This window comes from Anser cygnoides, chromosome 3 (assembly GCF_040182565.1).
Source record: "Anser cygnoides isolate HZ-2024a breed goose chromosome 3, Taihu_goose_T2T_genome, whole genome shotgun sequence".
Classification (NCBI taxonomy): Eukaryota; Metazoa; Chordata; class Aves; order Anseriformes; family Anatidae; genus Anser; species Anser cygnoides.
In genome coordinates this window covers 25,182,597-25,201,523 of record NC_089875.1, presented here as the reverse complement: position 1 = coordinate 25,201,523, position 18,927 = coordinate 25,182,597, and the positions used below count along the sequence as shown (strand labels likewise).

Sequence of the window (18,927 nt, the reverse complement as noted above, 5' to 3'; positions counted from 1 at the left end):
GGAGAGTGACACAAAGGAGATTAGTGGGTTGGTGCTCAATGTAACCTCCCTGCCATGCTGCTAAGCAGGGCCTGAGGCCAGGGAAATCCCAGAGCCATGACAGTAAGCCTCCTGGCTCCAGCTATCCAAGGAGTAAGCTCAGAGATAGCTTTAGTATATCCATAGTGTCTGTACATAATTTCTGCACACTTAGGCACAGTGGGATAGTTGATTCAGAAAAACTTGCCAAGGTGTACTGGCCATTTTGATCTTTTTGAATGAAAAGTAGAAATCAAATACAGGACTAAATTTTCAGGTTTGCTGTAGTTTTAAGTTCACACTAGGAAGGTGTGCACGAACTTTTATTTGTTACCAGACTGCCAAATATTTCTGTGTGTCTGTTGGACAACTGGAGATGCAGAGAAACACACTGGGCTTTAATTTGCTGTTATGTGTTGCAGGAGCATCTTCAACAGTGTTTGTTTGAAAGTCTGCAGTGCACTAACGATGGATGTTTTGATCAAATCCTTCGAAAAGATTTGAAAGATCACTTGAGTCAGCACTGTAAATTTCGAGAAGAAATGTGTCAGTACTGTAATAAATATGTGATGTTAATTAATATAAAGGTAAGGTTATAAAATGTTCCCTGGAATCCATAGCAAATGTTTTACCTCCTAATAGTTCTGAGTAAAAAATTTCTAACACTGCAGTGGGGATTTTCTACTCATGAAGCAAAATTTGGCTGAGTAGCTGAAGGAGAAAGCATAATAAATTTGCTTTAAATGATACCAATTACTGTTGCTCTCTTAGGACCAACAATGTGATATGGGGCTTGTACATGCATGTTTATGATTACTTAATAGCTTTCCTTATGTATACTACTTTAGAAAAATGCAAACTGTTGTGTTGTTTTTCTTTTTCCCCAGAATCACGAGAAAGATGACTGTCCTGATTATCCTGTGCCTTGTCTCCAAAACTGCTCACAAATAATTCTAAAAAAGGAGGTACTAGTAGTTCTTTCACATACTGTGATTCAGTAAATTGCACACTTCTATGAAAACTGAAACTTGCATCATAGACGCAAGCATTGGCTTGCACCAATAAATCTTCATCACTCCAAGTATTTTCTTTGTTTGGTGTAATCGCCTGTAAGTGATATGTGTCCCACCTGACAAATGAGGTATTTGGTCATGGCAAAGCTCTGGTATTTAGCAGTATGGGAGAACACCAAGCTTGCTTATTGTCTCTAAATATTCATTTTCCTCTTTATGTGATCAGTCATGATATTGGCCTTTATTCACCCTTCATGCAAGTATTCAGATTTTATCAGTGCAATAAGTAATTTAATATTTATTTTATTACAAGTCTTTTTGTTAATATATACAGATTGAGAAGCATCACGCTGTGTGTCCTGAGACTGAAGTGGACTGCCCGTATAAGCAGTATGGCTGTCTTATAAAGGTACTGGTTTATAAATCTTTGCTTGCTTTGGGGCTCCAAACCAATCAGAATAATTAATCAAAATAACCATTTTTTTGTACTTTCACAACCGTTTCTAGTATTGGCTAAGATGCTACCACAGAGAACCAGTACTGCCATTCCCTGACTTCCAAATCACAGAGGGGATGTTTTAAGTGCTCGCATCAATATATTTTTTACCCACCAGCTTCACAAATCTGTGCATCTGATTATTTTATTCTTTCACTTCTCCCTCTGCCTCACTAAGGTTAAAAGAGGAAAACTTGCTGAACATGAAAATGGTGCCCTGAGGGAACACATGCTGCAGATTTTAGACAAGAACTCTAGATTGGAAGAACAGGTAAGTCATATTTAATGAGCATTCTTCAACAGTTCTTGGCTGCTTGGAGGACGATACGAGATTTTGCATTTGTTGCCTATTTTAGCTCAACTATACTTTAAAAGACTGTTTTTATTGTCTTTGCACACCTCGGAAGTCAGAATAAGCTCTTCTATTGAAGTCAGGCAATTAGATGGAAACCTCTTTGTGCTCAGGCACGTATATTCTCTGGCAGGCACAATGGGAGGCTCATTGCCATTGCTCACCTCATTTGCTTTCAGCCTCTTGTTACAGTTGCCTCACGGTTTGCAGATAGAGCATTGTAAGGTTTCAGAGGCCAGTCAGATTGCTTTGAAAAGGAGCCCTTAGACGCCCAAGGTGTCCCTTCTGTAGAGGAAGTACAGAGCAGTGCAGAGCCTCCTGCCTAAATCCACATTAACACAGTGGCTTAAAAATCTTGCTTTGTAAGCTGGGCAGCAACTGGTCAGGTTTAAGGTGCAGGGATGTTCAGTATTTGCCAGAGCTCATCCACAAAGTTTGAATTATCTAGCTAAACTAGAGACTTTGCATTATAAACCTTTCTTCTTTTTCCTGTACTATCACGTGTGTTTCAATGCAATCATTGGGCGTTTTGTTATGTTTGGAGTTTTTACACTGTATTTTTCTGTTTGTAGATATCTGACCTGTACAAGAGCCTGGAATCTAAAGAGATTAAAATCCAGCAGCTAGCAGAGGCCGTTAAAAAGTGTGAGAAAGAATTCAGACAGTTTACACAGCTGTTCGGTAAAAATAGCAACTTGATGGTAAGCACGCAGGTGAGACATTGATTTTACCTTTTTGGCCAATTGCTTTCTTGCATCCTGAAATATGTGTATCCAGTTGTCATTAATAGCAAGACAATAACAAATACTGCTTCCCAGACATTTCACAAGCCCTTCTTGGTTTGTTGTCGTTGCTGTTGGTTTTTACAGTACAGTATTGTCTTCTCCTTTTAACCAATAAAGAAGTCTGGATATCTGATCCCGGCAAAAACACTAAATAAATCCCCATGGTTAGATCATAGTAAATAGGAAGGTGTAAATTTGAATAAGTAGTTGAATGAAGTACTGCAGAGTGAACGGACCTGAATGAGGGATGGTTTCTCAGTCAGTAAATGCCGAGAGGGAACATTTGGTTACATTCCTAAGGCAGCAGACTACTTTTGATTGCACATTGTAGCTGGTATTGCTGACATATTAAAGACTTCTCTGTTGCAAATGGAATGGCTGATTTTATGAATGTCTCTTGTCTCTACTTCCCACCCTCTTCCAATGGCATTAACTGGGAAGGCTCTTGCCAGTCACCTGGATAAATCTGCACGTCTGGAATCGCAGGTGAAACAGTTAATACAGATGGCAAACCAGCAGCAAAGTAAATTAGACTTGCGACCCCTGTTTGACACAATTGAAAATGTAAAACAGAAGATTGCCCTTATGGAGTCATATGATCAGCGCTTAGGTATGCTGGGACTTCTGTCTCCTTTCTGCGTGGGTTTGGGATTTTTGCTGATGTTGTGGTGGCTAAGTAGAGGCTCTGGTACTGCAGTCAGTCAGTTGCGGCTCTTAGCCAGAAATAACTTGCTTATTCTTGCTTTCTAAGACCAACCTGTGGTTGTGTGTGCTACATCCTCCCACCTTCCCCTACTCCACAGTGTCACCGCAGGGCCCAGCTCCTGAATTCCTGAGGCACTGGGTTTGGTCAGGCTGGAGCACTGTGATGTTAGCAGTGGTAGTGTCTGTTGTCAGACATTAAATCTGGCTTGCAGTCATGTTTTACCTTGTTCGATTACCTGCTGCAATTACAGTAATAATAATAATTTTTAAAAGTCAACAGCTGTAGTGCTGTTAGCATTAGTTAAGTCTCTACTCAGTATTGTTCTTACGTATTGTCAGCTCCAGTCTGGTCGCTCTTTGTGTTCTGACAGTGTTCTGACCGTTTTATTTCACTGAATATTTCTTTTTTTTCCAGTTGTTTTGGAAGGTCAGTCCAGCAAACATGATCTCCAGATCAATATTCACAAAGCACAGCTCAATAAGAATGAAGAACGATTTAAGCTTTTGGAAGGCACGTGCTACAGTGGGAAATTAATTTGGAAAATCACGGACTATAAGATGAAGAAAAAAGAAGCAGTGGAAGGCCGTGTGCTCTCTATATTCAGCCAGCCTTTTTACACCAGCCGCTGTGGGTACAGGTTATGTGCGAGAGCATATCTGAATGGGGATGGCTCAGGCAAGGGAACGCACGTCTCGCTTTACTTTGTAGTCATGAGAGGCGAGTTTGACTCACTGTTACCTTGGCCTTTCAAGCAAAAAGTTACGCTTATGCTGTTGGACCAAAGTGGGAAAAAAAATCACATTGTGGAAATCTTTAGAGCTGACCCCAACAGCAGCAGCTTCAAAAGGCCGGATGGAGAAATGAATATTGCCTCTGGATGTCCGCGCTTTGTGCCGCACACGGTTCTGGAGAACACAAAGAATACCTATGTTAGAGATGACACGCTGTTCTTGAAAGTAGTTGTGGATTTAACTGATCTGGAGGAATTGTGAAAAAAGCACCCAATCAATATGACTGCTTTAATTATTAAGAAATGCTTTCTTTGTGACTACCAGTCATGCAATAGTGAATTGCCACTAGTCGAGCTACTGATATGTTTTGAGGCTTTTGGACTACGTAACAGATAATGAATTGCCAAAGTGTCAGGCTTTCCTTTTTTAACCTTTTTTCAGGGCTGCGGTTTCAAGGCAGCTATAAGTCAAATGTGATGTGAACATGCATTCAGTCCAGTGCTTTGACCTGGCTTAGTGCAGGCTGGGTGTGAATGCTTGGCTCACATCACGAAACTGGCATTCGGAGATGAAAATCGTCCTGAAAACCCTGTGGAGCCCAAGCAGGCCTGTGGGCTCCTGCCACTCTCACACAATGTGCAAGTGCATTGCACTTGTCTGAAATGGAAACATTTCAACATTAGCTCATTTGAATCAATGTATCATGATCCCTTAATCTCCTGGATTTTTGAAGCAGTGAGAAATGGCTTCAGCCAGACATTTGTCAGGGATCTTGCATTCCTTTTTTGTTTCCATTTTCCTTCAAGGAAGCCCAAAGGAAGATGCCAATGCCTCTTACTTTTCTAGCCTGATATTTCAACTATATAGGAGGTCACAGCAGCTTTGTTAATGTCTTTTCCATTCCTGCCTAGTGCCTTGGGACTGATTTCCATTGGTGATCAACATCCACAGTCCCCACCTGAAGTCAAAAGAAGCCGTATGTGCTTCTCACCTCTCAGGACATGGCCATAAGTGAGGTGCTCAGCCAGCCTGCCACCTTTTGGCTGCACTGCCAAGGGGGGACAAATCTCTCATTCTTGCTTCTTCAGCTGTGCAAAAGAGATGCTTTCTGGCCTACCAGCTCTACAGAAGGCAGGAATAGCTTTGGATATCTGTTAGGGAAAAAGACCACATAACATGCATCGTTCCCCTCTGCTAGAAATTTGGATGTTTGGGAATGAAGGGGGAAATGGATTAGGGAATGAGGTTTGGGACTGAGGTTGCCGTAGGAACACGGTTCTCACAGGTGGTAGTGCAGCTCTAGCATTTGTTGAAAGGAGAGCTGCTGAGCAATAACTGCTAGCTGTGAAGTACTTCTGAAGATCTTCATTTTTATCCCAAGTTCCCACCATATTGCAAGGGAACATGTTCATTGTATGTCGTTTATTGGAGACACACTAAAAATGCCAAGAACAGGCACCAAACAACAAGCAACAAAGTATTTATGTGCCTTTTTGTAGCCTTTTAGGTGCTTGTAAGAGGGATGTAATTTTGCACACTTGGTCATTTTGCTGTTAGAAGTGACAGAATTTTGTGTCCCTCAACTCTTACAGATCAGGTAGCAAAGCATTGAAATGTTATCCATTGCTCCTGCAGTCCAGTGGCAGAGCAAAGCTGAAGCTTTTGAAAAGGATAATATGAAATCATGCTGGGTTTAGAGTAAGACTAAACTAGGCAGGATAAAAATCAAAATGGGGCACAGACTACAAGGTATAAGGTAGAAAATTCAAGAGGGCAAATGTGGCAAAATCAGAAATGCCTTTTCTGTGCAGAATATTAGTATCAACTGAAATAGTACAATTGGGGATTGTCAGTAAGATGAAGGCAAAATACCATATTTTATACCTGGAAGCTCACTGCTAGACATTTACTTTTCCACACAGTTTCTAAGACGTAATTCAGACTCATGTATTTTCAAATTTGAGGGGTAGGGGAGGAAAAACCTTAGTTATTTGTATGTCCTGGTAAGATAGCGCATCTAGAAACTTTGTTTTCGTTTAGATGCTCTTTCTGTTGTACAATGTCAGTACATGCTGGGCCACTGTTGGGGTTTTCAGTGTTCCCAGGAAGATGATGAGGGCCAAATTTTATTCTTTTGTACTACCATGACTGACTTTTACAGTCCTTTTTGTCCGTACAGCAGAGAGAATTAGTCCTTATGTCCTTAACACTTTGTTACAGAATGAGTAAGCTTGTTTTTAAGATGTTGTGGCATCTTAGGACATCAATTCTGAGCCTCTGATGTGGACTTCATGTTAATTGTTCCTTTAATATTTGTCATGTAACATCCAAAGTGGCACAGCTTGCCTAATAACCACAGATGGAAACACGTCAGCCGCATTTCCTAGGACTCTCCAGTACATGAAGTGTAAAATTAAGGAAGTGACAAAGAACTTGGAGAACTGAGGCAAGAGGGAAAGGATGCGGTCTGTATCGTGGCGAATTACCAGTCCCCTCTGCCTCCACCACCCCGAGCGTAAAATGGGGATAATAATACTTGCAGAAGTGTTAGGACTGTTTAAATGTTTGTGAAGAATTTTGAGCATGAAAAGAGCTAAGTATTATTAAAACTCCATTTCTAATTGTTGGAATTGGTGATGGTGTAGTGATGTGGGTAAGTGTTTGGTGTGTTGCTGGACAGAGTTTGAAAGCATGTTTGGTTGTAGAAAGTTCATACTGCAATCTCTCTACTTACCAGTAGGTTTTATTGTTTGTCATGAATATTCCTTTAAAAATTTTGAAGCACAAACAATTCATCCTGGGTGATGGAAACACCCCTTTTGAAATACTGCCTGTTTTATAATGAATTAGTTGAGAAAATCGATTTTTTTAAAGACAACCTTATTTAAATCAGTTCATTTTGTTACAGTGGTTGAGAAATGTACGTTTAAGATTTTCAGCAATTTTTACTACTTGTACACTGGATTTTAAATTTCATCCCATTCCCAATAAAGAAAAGAAACAATGGTGTATGAGTATTCGGGAAGAATTTTGTTGTTGTGTGGGGAAAAAAAAAAAAAACAAAACTTTTCAATAATATTGTGCGGAGTAAGTAACGGAAGAGCGTATGGTATTTCTACGTGGGCACACGGTATGTTTTAATGTATTTATTGACCGTTTGTAACTGAGTGTCTCTTCCTACGCCCCGGGCCTTTCCCTAGCCGGGTGCGGTGCGCGTGGCCCGGCGGCTGGGCCGGGCCAGCCATGGCGGGGCTCGGCGCCCGGCCGGGAGGCGGTGCCGGGCCGGGGAGGGCCGGGAGCCGCCGCCTCCCGCCTCCGGGTCGCCGCTGTAACGCTTCCGGGTCGGCAGCCGAGGCGCTGAGGGGCCCGGGGCAGCGCTGTAGCGGCCCCCGGTAAGTGCGAGGCCGGGGCGGGCTCCGTGAGGCGGCGGCGGGCCGGCCCCACGAAATGGCGGCGCCCCGCGGGGCCCGCGCGCCTCCGCCTCGTCCGCGGCCCCGTCAGGCGCCGGCCGCCTTCGCGGTGGCTGCCCTGGCGTGAAAAAAAAAATTAAAAAATCTCGTCGTGTTGGTCGAAGGGGGGCTCGGGCTGCCGGTTCCTGCTGCAGGAGGGTGACTGCCTAAAGTTTTGCCTCACAGGGGTGCGAGGCATGCCCTTTTTCCTCAAAGGCTTTTGGAGGTGATGTTGCTGAACGTGGTTTTGTCTCGTGCTAGATATGGATAACCAGAAGGATGAAAAAAGCAGGACGCTCTGTGCAACCTCACAGGAGGAGCTGAGAGGCCGAGGTAGGTGCTGTTAATCGGCTCCAGTGCAGCGGTGCTGTCAGTGTTATGCGTTATCCTTCGTGTCTGCTACTGTGTTTGGCTGTAACATGTACCATAGTCACTTGCTAATGACAGTACCCTGTGGCACACTGGAAAGGGGGGGAACTCATCAAAATGTCAGTTTACTGTGTTAAATTTCTGTAAGAGTCATCTTTGTAGACCATAGTTACTAGCAGGAATGTCACTGTTGCCTCCTGTCTTCCTAAGGTAAAGAAAAAAGGAAGCGAAAACGTAGTAGAAGCAGATCATCATCTGTTTCATCCACATCATCTTCTAGTACTGCATCCTCTTCTTCTTCCTCCTCATCATGCTCATCGTCAAGGTCGTCTTCTTCAAGTAGCAGAGGTAAGCTACCGACGTGTATACCTGATGTTTACGAGTTTTGACAGCACTCCTGGAAACATTTAAAGCTTATTTTAAATATGGGTAAACCACCACAAAGTGACAACGAGGCTGGAAGAGATATGGGTAAAATGATAAAATTGGTTAGGTCTATCTTCACTAGGTAGATGACTTTGGTCCATCGTCCCTTATCCACTGATGCAGTCACTCCATCGTAGAAGGCCACCAGATCTGTCAGGCCAATCTGATTTGGCCCTGGTGAAGTCATGCTGGGTGTCTCAAATTACTTATCTTTCGTATGCCTTAATATAACTTCGTGGAGGATCTGTTCCATGATCTTCCTGAGCGTGGAGGTGAGGCTCACCGGTCTGTAGTTCCCCCAGTCCTCCTTTCTACCTTGTTAAAAATGGGAGTGATGTTTCCTTTTTTCCAGTCACTGGGGACTTTGCCTGACTGCTAGGACTTTACAAGTATGATAGAGAGTGGCTTGGCAACTCCATCAGCCAGTTCCTTCAGGACCCTGGGTTGTGTTTCTTTGGACCCTGTAGACTTATATATGCTCAGGTTCATCAGATGGTCTCAAATCCAATCTTCACTCACAGTGACTTTGCTCCCCGAATCCCTGCCTTGAGGTTCAGGGACTTGAGAAATGTGGGAAGAGTGACTGCCAGTCAAGACTGAAGCAAAAAAAATGCTGCGTAGCTCAGCCTTCTCCATGTCTGTTGTCACCAGTTTGTCCATCTTGCTCATCAGAGAGGGTATGCCCTCGTTAGTCTTCCTTTTCTGGCTAAGGCACCTGTAAAATCTCGTTAAGATTCTTTGCATCCTTTGCCAGGTTCATCTGGTGTTAGGAAGAGACTGAACGTGGTGATGGAATTACAATTTTCATTGTTTCTTCTGACATGCTTGTGATGTATTTGTTGTGAGGAGGCCAGAAGAACAGTGCTTGGGCAGCCAGCCTTACCTTATCCCTTTTTAACTTTTGAGCCTGGCTGTGCTCTGCTGTATTCCTATAACGTTACCTTTTGTCTGGAATTTCTTACAAAGGAACTGCGGAGCGGGTAGCTTGGAGGCAGTTTGTTGGAAGACTAGCGGGTTGTTTCACTGTCTTTCTAGGTTTACAGTCCCATAGTCAGAGCTGATGCTTCAAAATCAACTTCCTTACGTACCAGTCGTAGTGTAATCTTTACATTTATGATCAGCTTATAGAATGCATGAGTTTCAGCTTTACAGAAACACTTGAAACAGGAGCTGAGCAAGTAGGAAAAGTTTTTCATTTGCATTATACTGTGATAATGTTTTCAGGTGATTTTCAGTTTCCATGTTAGACCAGTAAGTGGCAGTAAGTTGATGTGTTGCTTTTCTCAGGATTAATTTCAACCAGTATTGATATATTCAACTGAATTAAAGCATTTTTTTCTTATGTTTTATGTATCTACATGCCTTATCTGTAAAACCAAATGCCTTTTACAGAGTACTAACCCTAGATAGTTTTTTTTTCCAGATTCTCCTAAGTCTAAATCAAAGAAAAGGAAAAAAGAAAAGCACAATAAAAAGGTAAAGTTTTGCTAACAATAATGAGTAGTTAACAAACAAGTAGTAGTGAGTAGTTAACAAACAGAAAATAGTTCTTTGTGTTTTGGTAACCCTAAATATCGTGTAATACTTACTGGTTTTGTCTGTGGCTATGTAAATCTCAAGCATACTTTTAGTGCTAACAGGAGATGAACTGATTAAGCTGATGTACACTTGACTGTTTACCAAAGAAGAAGTAATTTATGGTGCCTTTTAAAAGTCGTTGCAGGTCCTAGAATTTAGAGTAGTCTCTGAAGAAAAGAAGTGGAAATCTTGATAACTTCATAGAATTTGTCAGAAGAAACTGTTTATAGTCAGAGTAACAGTTTCCTGCTGTTGTATTTTTTCTTTTCTCATTTTTATATGACCTTCTGCTCAGTGATTTTATATATTGGGTGGTGTACGTTAAAAAAAGAGAGAGAATCAGGGATCGTACTGTTCCTGTTTCTTGAGATCCAAAGGGTTGCTAACTTTTCTGCATTATATTCTGCATACTTCACATAGGACCTATTCAGCAGTGATGAGAATAAGCAGTAGGGGCTGTTTAGACTAGCCAGAGTATGAAAAGGCTCTGTGGGTTTCCTTTTTCTGCACTTGCGAATCTGTAAGCACTACAGTATGTGTCTTGTTCTAACAGAAAAGGAAAAAAGAGAATAAAATGAAAAAAAAGAAAGAAAAGAAGAAAAAAAGAGAGAAGACAGGACCTGTCCAGCTTTCTAAGGTATGCTTGTTTAAGTCAAAATTCCCATTGTATCTCTCGCTTAAACAATGTCTTGTCAGAAAAATGTTTCTAACAGCACCAATTTTGTCATAAAAAATGGGGATACATTTCTATTTTTTTAGACATTTAGGAAGTATAAAAGATTATCGTCTAATTTTCTTTAAGATTTGTAACATGATAAAATAAAGCTTTTTTTCCTCATGTGTGATCTCATTTTAGTTCTTCAAAAACAAAAAGAAGAATGAAAACTACAGCATGATAACTGGAAAGAAAATTAAGATGAAAATAAAGAAAACTAAGAAGGACAAAGAGGTAATAGTAAAAACAGTCTGTGTATCCCTCGTGGAAAATATAATCTCTTTTTATATTTTTCTAATAGTGCTCTTTAGTAGAGGAGTAGATCTTACAGGTTGTAAATCGGGTGTAGCATTTAATGTGGCTGTGATGCCACCTGAGAAATGTAAATACATTCTTTTGTCAGGTTTTGTTAAATGTGTGATCTTGGAATACTTAGGCATGAATAGATAAACACATGTAGGTTCTCAGAACCATAAGATGTGGCTGATTTGTGGCTTTCCCTGTTGATTTAGCTTCTTCTATTTTTGATCATCCTCTGCTTTTTCCAGTCTCCCATGATCAAATGTGGCAATTCCTGCTTTACTCTATTTTTTCTAATGAGTGTGAGACTAGCCATTATTTAGAGAGGAAGAAAAAAAAGATGATAGTATCCGGACCAAGTGCTTGTGCATTCTCTCAAAGTGGCCAGGGTGTTTCTGCTGAGATACCCGGGCACTAGATATCATGAACTGGTAGCATTTTCTGCTGTTGCTGTGGGTGTTTAGACTCAGCATTTAAATATTGTCACTCTTTTCAGCAATGTCTGTACCTTAGAGTGATCTGCAGAGGGCTTCTATATGAGTCAATATATTGACTTAGTTAAAAAGCTAAAAAAGTGGTACTTTGCTGAGGTATCCCGTTCGGTAGGTTCTGACTTAACCATAACTGTTTGTACTTTAGTTCTATACCAAAATAGACCTGAGCATTTCAAGTTGGATTTGATCAAAAATGCATTATCTGCTTTTTGTGGCAGTAAGGTTTACCTTAAATTACGCTGAATGCCTGCTAGCCTTCTCCCAGTAACCTGCTTGCTTCAGTGTTTGCTGTCAAATATTTGACACTGGTCTTTTTTTGATTGGTGGCCCTAGTCATGAACGTGCTGAATTGAACAATACCAGTTATTCACAATATTTTAAGAATCAACAATCATTTCATAAACTGTGATTTTAAAAACACTGGAAACAAAGTGTTCTGACTGTTTGGGCTGTCTCTCATGTAAAGCAAGAACCTAAGTTCCTGGTTCCTTCTGTTGTGCTACAAGCTGCTGCTTATGCGCAGAGAAAACAATGCTTCCCAGAACGCAAGACTTGCTGTGTGTGCAGCGAAAGTTGCTTCAGACAGCAGAAATCGCATCTGTTCCGCTTGCGAGTTCCCTCCTGAGCAGGCTGTGAGCTATGTGATGGCAACCCAGTGGAGCCTCCACAGGGAGCCACTTAGAAAATATATCATGGGTTAGCGGCGGTGACAGCTTGGCTCCTAAAGTCTGTCTCCTGAGTACCCGTTGCCTTGCGCCTCCTGCAGGCACTCACACCTACCTGGGAGATTGTAAAACCCCGGTGTTCGGATGTGGTAGCGTTTGCTGTGCAGGGCGCCAGCGTGTGAAGGCCCCACCAAAAACAGGGTTGTGCAGCCTTGGCCTGCTGAGTACGGGGCTGTTGATCTGCTGCCTCTGCTTTTCTGCCCTGCAGAGAGATCGGAACCGCGCAGAGCTGCTTGAATTTCTGAACTCTGCCTTGTAAGGGGAGGAGTGCTGACCAAGGACTTGTACATACACCAAGCCAACGATCGTCATGCCTAGCAAAACACTAGCGGGAAACTCAGGGAAAAGGACGCCGAGTTCGACAAGACCAGACAGACTCTCCTGCTGTGAAGACAATCAGGATGCCCTTTTTTAATGGCAAAATGAAGAGTGACTGATAACCTCTTAATGAAGATCCGTGTCCTCCTTTTGAGATCCTAAGGTAATAGCCAGGCTGTGGTGGTTTAGAAGAGCCTAAGAGTGTGTCACTGACAATGATGAGAAGTGACACGCTGAGGTCCAATAATGTAATTTCTATCATAACTGCATGCAGAACACACTTTTAATTTCAAATGTCTTAATGTTTCTAGTCGCTTAAACAAAGCAGAGTATTTGTAAATGTCTATTTGAAAGATGAGACATTTCTATATGTATATTTTTTCCAGTAGTGGTTTTACTTGTCCTAAAGAGCAGGTTGACCTTTGTAAATAGAACATCCTTTTACATAAATGATTTTTTGACAGTTCATTCATTAATATATTATATTCTTTCAGTGTGAGATACGGTCCTTCTCTGGACAGTTTTATTACTCCTTGTCACTAGGAAGCGTCAACAGTAAAATATTCTGGAGCAATAATGGTAGCTGAATAATTTTTATCCCAAAATCAAAGCAGGAAAGGTCTTTGGTTCTGTTTATCCGGATCAGCTGTTCAAAGGCAGCACACCCTCCCAGTAGGTAGTTTACTCCCGTATCTAGAGTTGCAGTTCCTAGAGCTAAAAAGCCTGAAGATCTCGCCCGCCTTTCCGATCCGGTATCAAATCCTCCTCTGTGTGAAGTGCCGCCGGGCACACACCACGCATCTTTAGTTAAGGGAAAGAGAAAGAGCTGTAGGAACGGTGCTGAGGCAGGCAGTGACGGTGACCGTCCAGGTGTGCTGCTGCCCTGTGGTGAGAGTGAGCCAGGCCTGGGTGTGCAGCAGGAGCACAAGCCATAATTTGGGTGCACATGCGTGTATTAGCCTCGGTAGTCTCAGCGCTCGCTTCCTTCAGAGCCCTGGCAGCAGGCCCCGTGTACGTAACCTGGCTGTGGGAACTCCACAGGAATCGCTTGTGTGGGAAACGCTCCTCAGGAGCCACGGTTCAGGTGCGCTTAGAAAAAGGAGTCGGGGCACTGGGTTTTGACAAGAGTACCAGGCATACGGTGGTCAGAGTGAGGGGAGTTTGTTACAGAGGAAGCAAGTAGAAAGCTCACTGAGCCTGTGTCTAGCGTGGTGTTTTGAGTAAATCTGAAGATTTGCACCATTGCTCAAGTTTTAACTTTTTAATTGGAGTAGTGAAATCTTCTGGAGATGCTGGAATCCTGTCTTTTCTGCAGCTTTTTTTGTTGTGGAACATTTTGCAGTTGTTTCAGAGAGGTAACTCTTTAGAGACTAACGCCCTGATTCAGCAGAGTGAGACCTTTTATCCTTCTGAAAATAAAACATGAAAACGCATAGGTAAGAACTGGAGTTTCCTTGACTTTCAACCTAGTGGTGGAAGCATTTTTGGAAGCAGTGTTCTGAAATGTCTCTAGGGGAAAACAAAAGAATCCAACTCCGCCTTTGCTTCATGGGGACTGTGCTTTGATTTATGCTACTATGCTATTTTCTAGAGATGCCAAAGCGTCATGCCAAGATAAGCAGCTCTTATCTCCTGACTTCTCCTAATGAGGTTAATTCCAAAAAATATTCTAACATCCTTCTCATTCCATGGGCTATTATATGTAAAGACAGTATCATTTTCTGAAAATTTAGGAGAAAAGAACGTAGAAATTTGGAAGATAGTCAGAAAGAGAAAACGCTGAGATCTCACTTTGTAAAGAACTGCACTGATTGGAGGCTTGGGACTTATTTGAAATAATCTGCTTTTTGCATAACTTCTTAATAGCGCTTCAGATTTCCGTTGTGGCAGCTGAGCCCGATGTGAAGGTTACGACAGCAAGGTAACAGCTGCGGAGGAATCTGGTGAAGTACGGATCTAGAAATCTGCATGAGGGAGCTGCCTAGCGGCGTGGGATGCTGACCCGATATGCAAATGGCAGGTAGACAGCCTTGCCACCGGGTCTCAGAACAGCGCTCGTCGTAGGGAGGGCTGGAGGCTGGAACAGTGGAAGAGGAATGAGGTGGGGATGGGGGGAGGCTGCGGCTGTCAGAAGTCATGGCGGGGAGGCAGAGGCAGGGCGGTAAGGAGGGGGATGCTGAGGCCCACCTGGCTGGACAAGGTGAGGTTCTAGCTAATATGCTAAGTAATGGGAGTCTTTCAGATGTGAAGCCTACATTTTATGTGCGTGACAGTCTTCCCACTCTCTGTATCCCTGCACCATTTTCCATTCTGGGAATCATGCAGAACTTGACTGATTTATTCATTTTTACCAGAAATTCCAGAAACTGAGTCACTGCTGGGGACAGGGTGGAGGAAGATGCATTCTCTGAAGTGCTGCTGCCGTGCCCTTCCTCCTTGGCTCTGTCCTTTTTAAGTATTCTGTCCCATTCATGAGAAGCTGTGCCACGAGCAGCAGCGTTGATAAGACTTGATGCCTTGGGTCTCGTGCCCCTTGCTTTTAAGCCCTTGGCACCACACTGGTGCTGCCTCCTGGCTGTGTGCTGCAGGCAGGCAGGCACAGGTGTGTGCTGGCCCCGCGGTTTTTGTCTGTCCCATGGTGGGGGCCCATTTGGAGCTCCTGGGTGTAGTGAGCAAATGGGAGGAAACAGGAAAGGATCCTGGTATTTTTAAAGAAAATCGGTGCCTTCAGTTGGTGCAGCTGGTAGTAGACTCAAAAGTTATCAGGAGAGGAGAGAGCTCAGTTTCGTACACGTCTCTTCTTAGGGAAAATAGGCAAAAACCCAAACATGAAAGAATGGTTGGTGCAAGTAATTAAATGATTCAGCTGGTTCTCATGGGCAATGCAGTCCTTTGTTATTTGTGTTGACTTCATGATTTGCCTGAACTTGACTCCTTTGCCTGTGCGAAAACATTGAGAGATGAAAATGGCAAAATGCTTATAAATGCCATTTTGTCTTGGAAGTGCTTGCCTCTGTCGAACCAGGATGCAGCATCCTGCAGCGCAGGGTAGGGCCTGCAGTTGGACCTCTTCAGTGCTGAGAATGGTTCAACGTGGGCAAGCTGCGCTGTTGTCGTGTACGTGGATGAAAAATTCCTGCTGCAGGAACATTTGAGTTTCCCAGTCATTCTGGAACATCTCCCTCTGCAGTTGGAAAAACAGAGCGAGTCCTGTGTGCAGGAGAAAACCAAAGGTCAGAGAGGCTCAAGTAACTTGTCCCGCGGTCACCCCGAAGGCTGGCTGAACCTGGTGAGGTGCAGGCAGGGCCCTGACCACCGGATGGAGCTCTGCCTCACGTAGGTGTCAGACATGGTCCTCCCGGTTTTTGCTGTGCTTATTTAGAAACAGGTTTCCAAAATTCTTGCTCAGCCCGTAAGTCTGGGAGCTTGGCTCTTGTTTGGGCGCTCTGAAAGGGCTGGAGGTTTGGAGGCAGTGGGTTCTTCTGAAGGCCGTGAGGTCCTGGGCCCACCTGAACGCCCCCCAGGCTGGTTACTTGATCACCCCATGTGAAGCAGGGGGGTGAGGAGCCTCTGAAGAGCTGCTTAAATTGGTCAGCAGACACACAGCCTTCTAGCTTCATCTCTGGACAACATGACTCACCAAAATTAGTGCCCAGTGCAGAGATCACGATCTATTCGGCTGCTGCTGAGAGCAGTTATTTTTTTCCTGCCTGTTCATTTTGGGCCTTAAGCTGTGATTCAGAAGGAGCATGAAGCATCTGGCATTTCCTGCAGGCAGAGCAGGACACGGCATTGGTGGCCGTAAGGAGGCAGCACAAAGAACATCGTTCGTGTCCGGTCCGATAAATGCGCGCTGCCGGCAGAGGTGCGGTGCTAAAGAAGACGACTGGTAGGTACCGGCATCCACCGGGTGCTGAACACCGCCGCTAACGCCGGCTGTGTGCGTTCTGCCCTGCGTGACAGCGGTGTGAGGGAGCGGTGTGAGGGAGCGGGAGCACGCAGAGGGATCGGAGGGATCGGTGTTTGTCGGGAGGGCTGGGCTGCAAGGTTGCTGCCCGGTTCCTGGTTAGTCTCTGCTCGGAGCCTGCCAGCAGGTGGCATTGCTGCCCGGCTGGGCTGCCGCATACCACTTTTATTTTTCCCCTTTGGGCATTGGCTTTGCACTTTCGTATTCCCAAACCCTCTAATTAGCCTGCAAAGAGCTAATTATGTGTTGCTTATGGGGCACGGTGGTTACTGCTGTCCGATGGATTTAATGCACTTTGTTCATTTCCCCCTCTCGGCTGTGCTTTGAACAGACCCCGGTCTGTCCTGCTCCCAGGTACTGCCTGCAACAGCAGCAAGCTGCTGGGAGCCGGGAGGGACCCGGGAGGACCAGGTGTTCTTGCACCAGCCTTACCTGGGACGGCCGAGTTCTTCAGCAACTGCACTGTGCTCTTCTCCATCTGTTAAATAACATCAGGCTTCCAGTGCCAGAGTAAAAAAGCAAAGGAAAGAGGAGTATGTCACTGTCATGGTTTGCTGCCCCATCTGGCTATTTGACGTGTCTTCAGAGTAAATCGGGTGCAATCTGTTGCTTTGGGCAACCTGACGCTGCTGAGAGTGAGGTTGGAGGAGGCGCTGTGCCTGGACCCCGACCTGAGAGAAGCCTCTGAGAATACAGCGTTGTAATCACTCAATGGGTGTAGCAGTAATTGCTGGTTTTTTACAGTAATTACTAAATCTGCGAGTAGATACTCTGATTTGAAAATACACACGCTCTTTCCCCTCCGTCCTGCCTTCTCTGCCGCTGCTGCAGATTAGGTTAATTTGGTAGAGGCAAAATGTAATTGTGACCAAAATGGGGAGCTGAGGTTCTGTAATCTGGTCGTCCAGGCAAGGCCCTAGGAATTTATAACTTTATGAAGGGTGCTGCACGCAGATACTCACGAATCACCTCCAAGTGCATTGTGCTTCTTGCAGCTCTTTTCCTCGCCTTCCTGCCTTGTTCTTTAGGATCTCATCCTGCGAAAGGCGTCCCTGTCTGCGAGTACCCTTGTGCAGCAGCCGCTCAGAGAACAGCCAGTCGCTGGGAGACGTGGGCCGGCACGGTGTCAGCCTGACACTGACACAGCTCGCCCGAGCGCACAGAGGGAACAAGAGGCCCCTTGTGAGCCGGCCGCGGCACGCAGGGCAGTGCCAGGGGAAGGCAGGCTCCCTCACCGCGTCGCATGGCTCTGCCTGGCACAGGTGGGTGCAGCTGAGCGAGGCTTGGCAGCCCCTCCTCTGCCACAGGGCGCCGCCAAAAACGTGCTGACTCCACAGCCCCCTGCGTCTGGAGTGATTTGGGGGCCAAACTGCTGTGCGCTGCCCTGTATCTGGGAGGCGTGGCAGGAGACAGGACTGTCGGCACGGCCTTCCAGCCAAGGGCCAGCCGTCGTGTGGGGGGGAAATGCTTCCTCCTGCTTAACATACACGTGTGTGCTTGTGCAGTGCTTAGCGCAGGGAGCCCTGAGCCACCTGCTGATACCGCGGGGTTAGTCTCTGGGATCGGGTACAGACTCGATAGGAGTGACTTGACTCAAAGGGATCTGGTGACAAAACACCCCTCTTGCGGCTTTTATCTTCTCGTTGTGTGAAAATACCAATTAACGTAAGACGTGCTTGGAAGCACATTGATGAAGGCTTCAAGTCAAGGCTGTATCTGTAAACCCCTTAGCATCAGAGAGCTTCAGGCCTTTGCAGTTGTTTAATTGTAGCTATTTATCACCTGAAGCCTTGGGATCTCTTTGTAGAGGCAGCAAGGAAGAAAGTAGGTGGCTGCGTTTGTACCTTGTAGAGAGAGGATGGGGTTTTTGTTTAGGTTTGGTGCCCTTACCAGTCTTGCCTCCCTCCTTTGATACACACACAGTGTGCAGCAGAGAAGTAGAACTGCTCTTGTGTTTGGCTACGTGTGGACAGGTGATGCTTCTTTAATTAAAGACAACAAACACAAAAATTTGTTTTATATTTCACAGCTTTGCTTTAATTCTCTGAGGTTCCCCGATGAAATGTACAAACAGCGCGCTCTCAGCAGACAGGTATTTCCTGTGAAGTGCGCTCCCTTCCCCAGGGCGTGCCAGCTGAGGCAGCTGAGGAACCGCTCTCCTCCTGCACCTCCTCGCGGGCTGCCACCGCCCGCGGCCCGGCTGCTGTAGGAGCAGGGCTGCAGCGGGGAGCAGTGACTGACAAACGTCAGCCCCTTCGAGTTGAGCAGCGCACCTGAGCCGCTGTGGAGGCGTTGCCGTTACGTGTTAGCTCCTGAAGTAAGCCTCGGACTGCCTTTCCTGGGTGTCACACGTCCTTTGGACAGCGTAACACGACCAGCGCTGGGGCAGTAGTGACGCTCTGGGCTGACACCAAAATCTTTGCTCAGTGTTGAGACTAATTGAGGACTTGGAGAGATTTTTGGTCAGTTCACTCAGTGGTTTGCC

General features: G+C 44.8%; 1 protein-coding gene across 8 annotated transcripts in view; it reads left to right on the top strand.

Moving 5' to 3' along the window:
* The window catches only part of TRAF5 (TNF receptor associated factor 5), a 31,605-nt gene extending 21,784 nt beyond the window's left edge, over positions 1-9,821 (top strand). For 6 of the 8 annotated variants that reach the window (XM_066993734.1, XM_066993735.1, XM_013173912.3 and 3 more), the window contains 10 exons: positions 441-605; positions 906-983; positions 1,366-1,440; positions 1,706-1,798; positions 2,452-2,592; positions 3,106-3,274; positions 3,785-7,493; positions 7,812-7,883; positions 8,130-8,267; positions 9,769-9,821. In XM_066993734.1, coding sequence (XP_066849835.1) covers positions 441-605; positions 906-983; positions 1,366-1,440; positions 1,706-1,798; positions 2,452-2,592; positions 3,106-3,274; positions 3,785-4,362 — 1,299 coding nt within the window. In that variant the 3' untranslated portion in view covers positions 4,363-7,493; positions 7,812-7,883; positions 8,130-8,267; positions 9,769-9,821. Of the gene's footprint in view, positions 1-440; positions 606-905; positions 984-1,365; positions 1,441-1,705; positions 1,799-2,451; positions 2,593-3,105; positions 3,275-3,784; positions 7,494-7,736; positions 7,884-8,129; positions 8,268-9,768 lie in introns of all 8 variants that reach the window. The other 2 variants (XM_066993738.1, XM_066993736.1) reach the window with 2 other exon arrangements.
* The last annotated feature ends 9,106 nt before the right edge of the window (positions 9,822-18,927 follow it).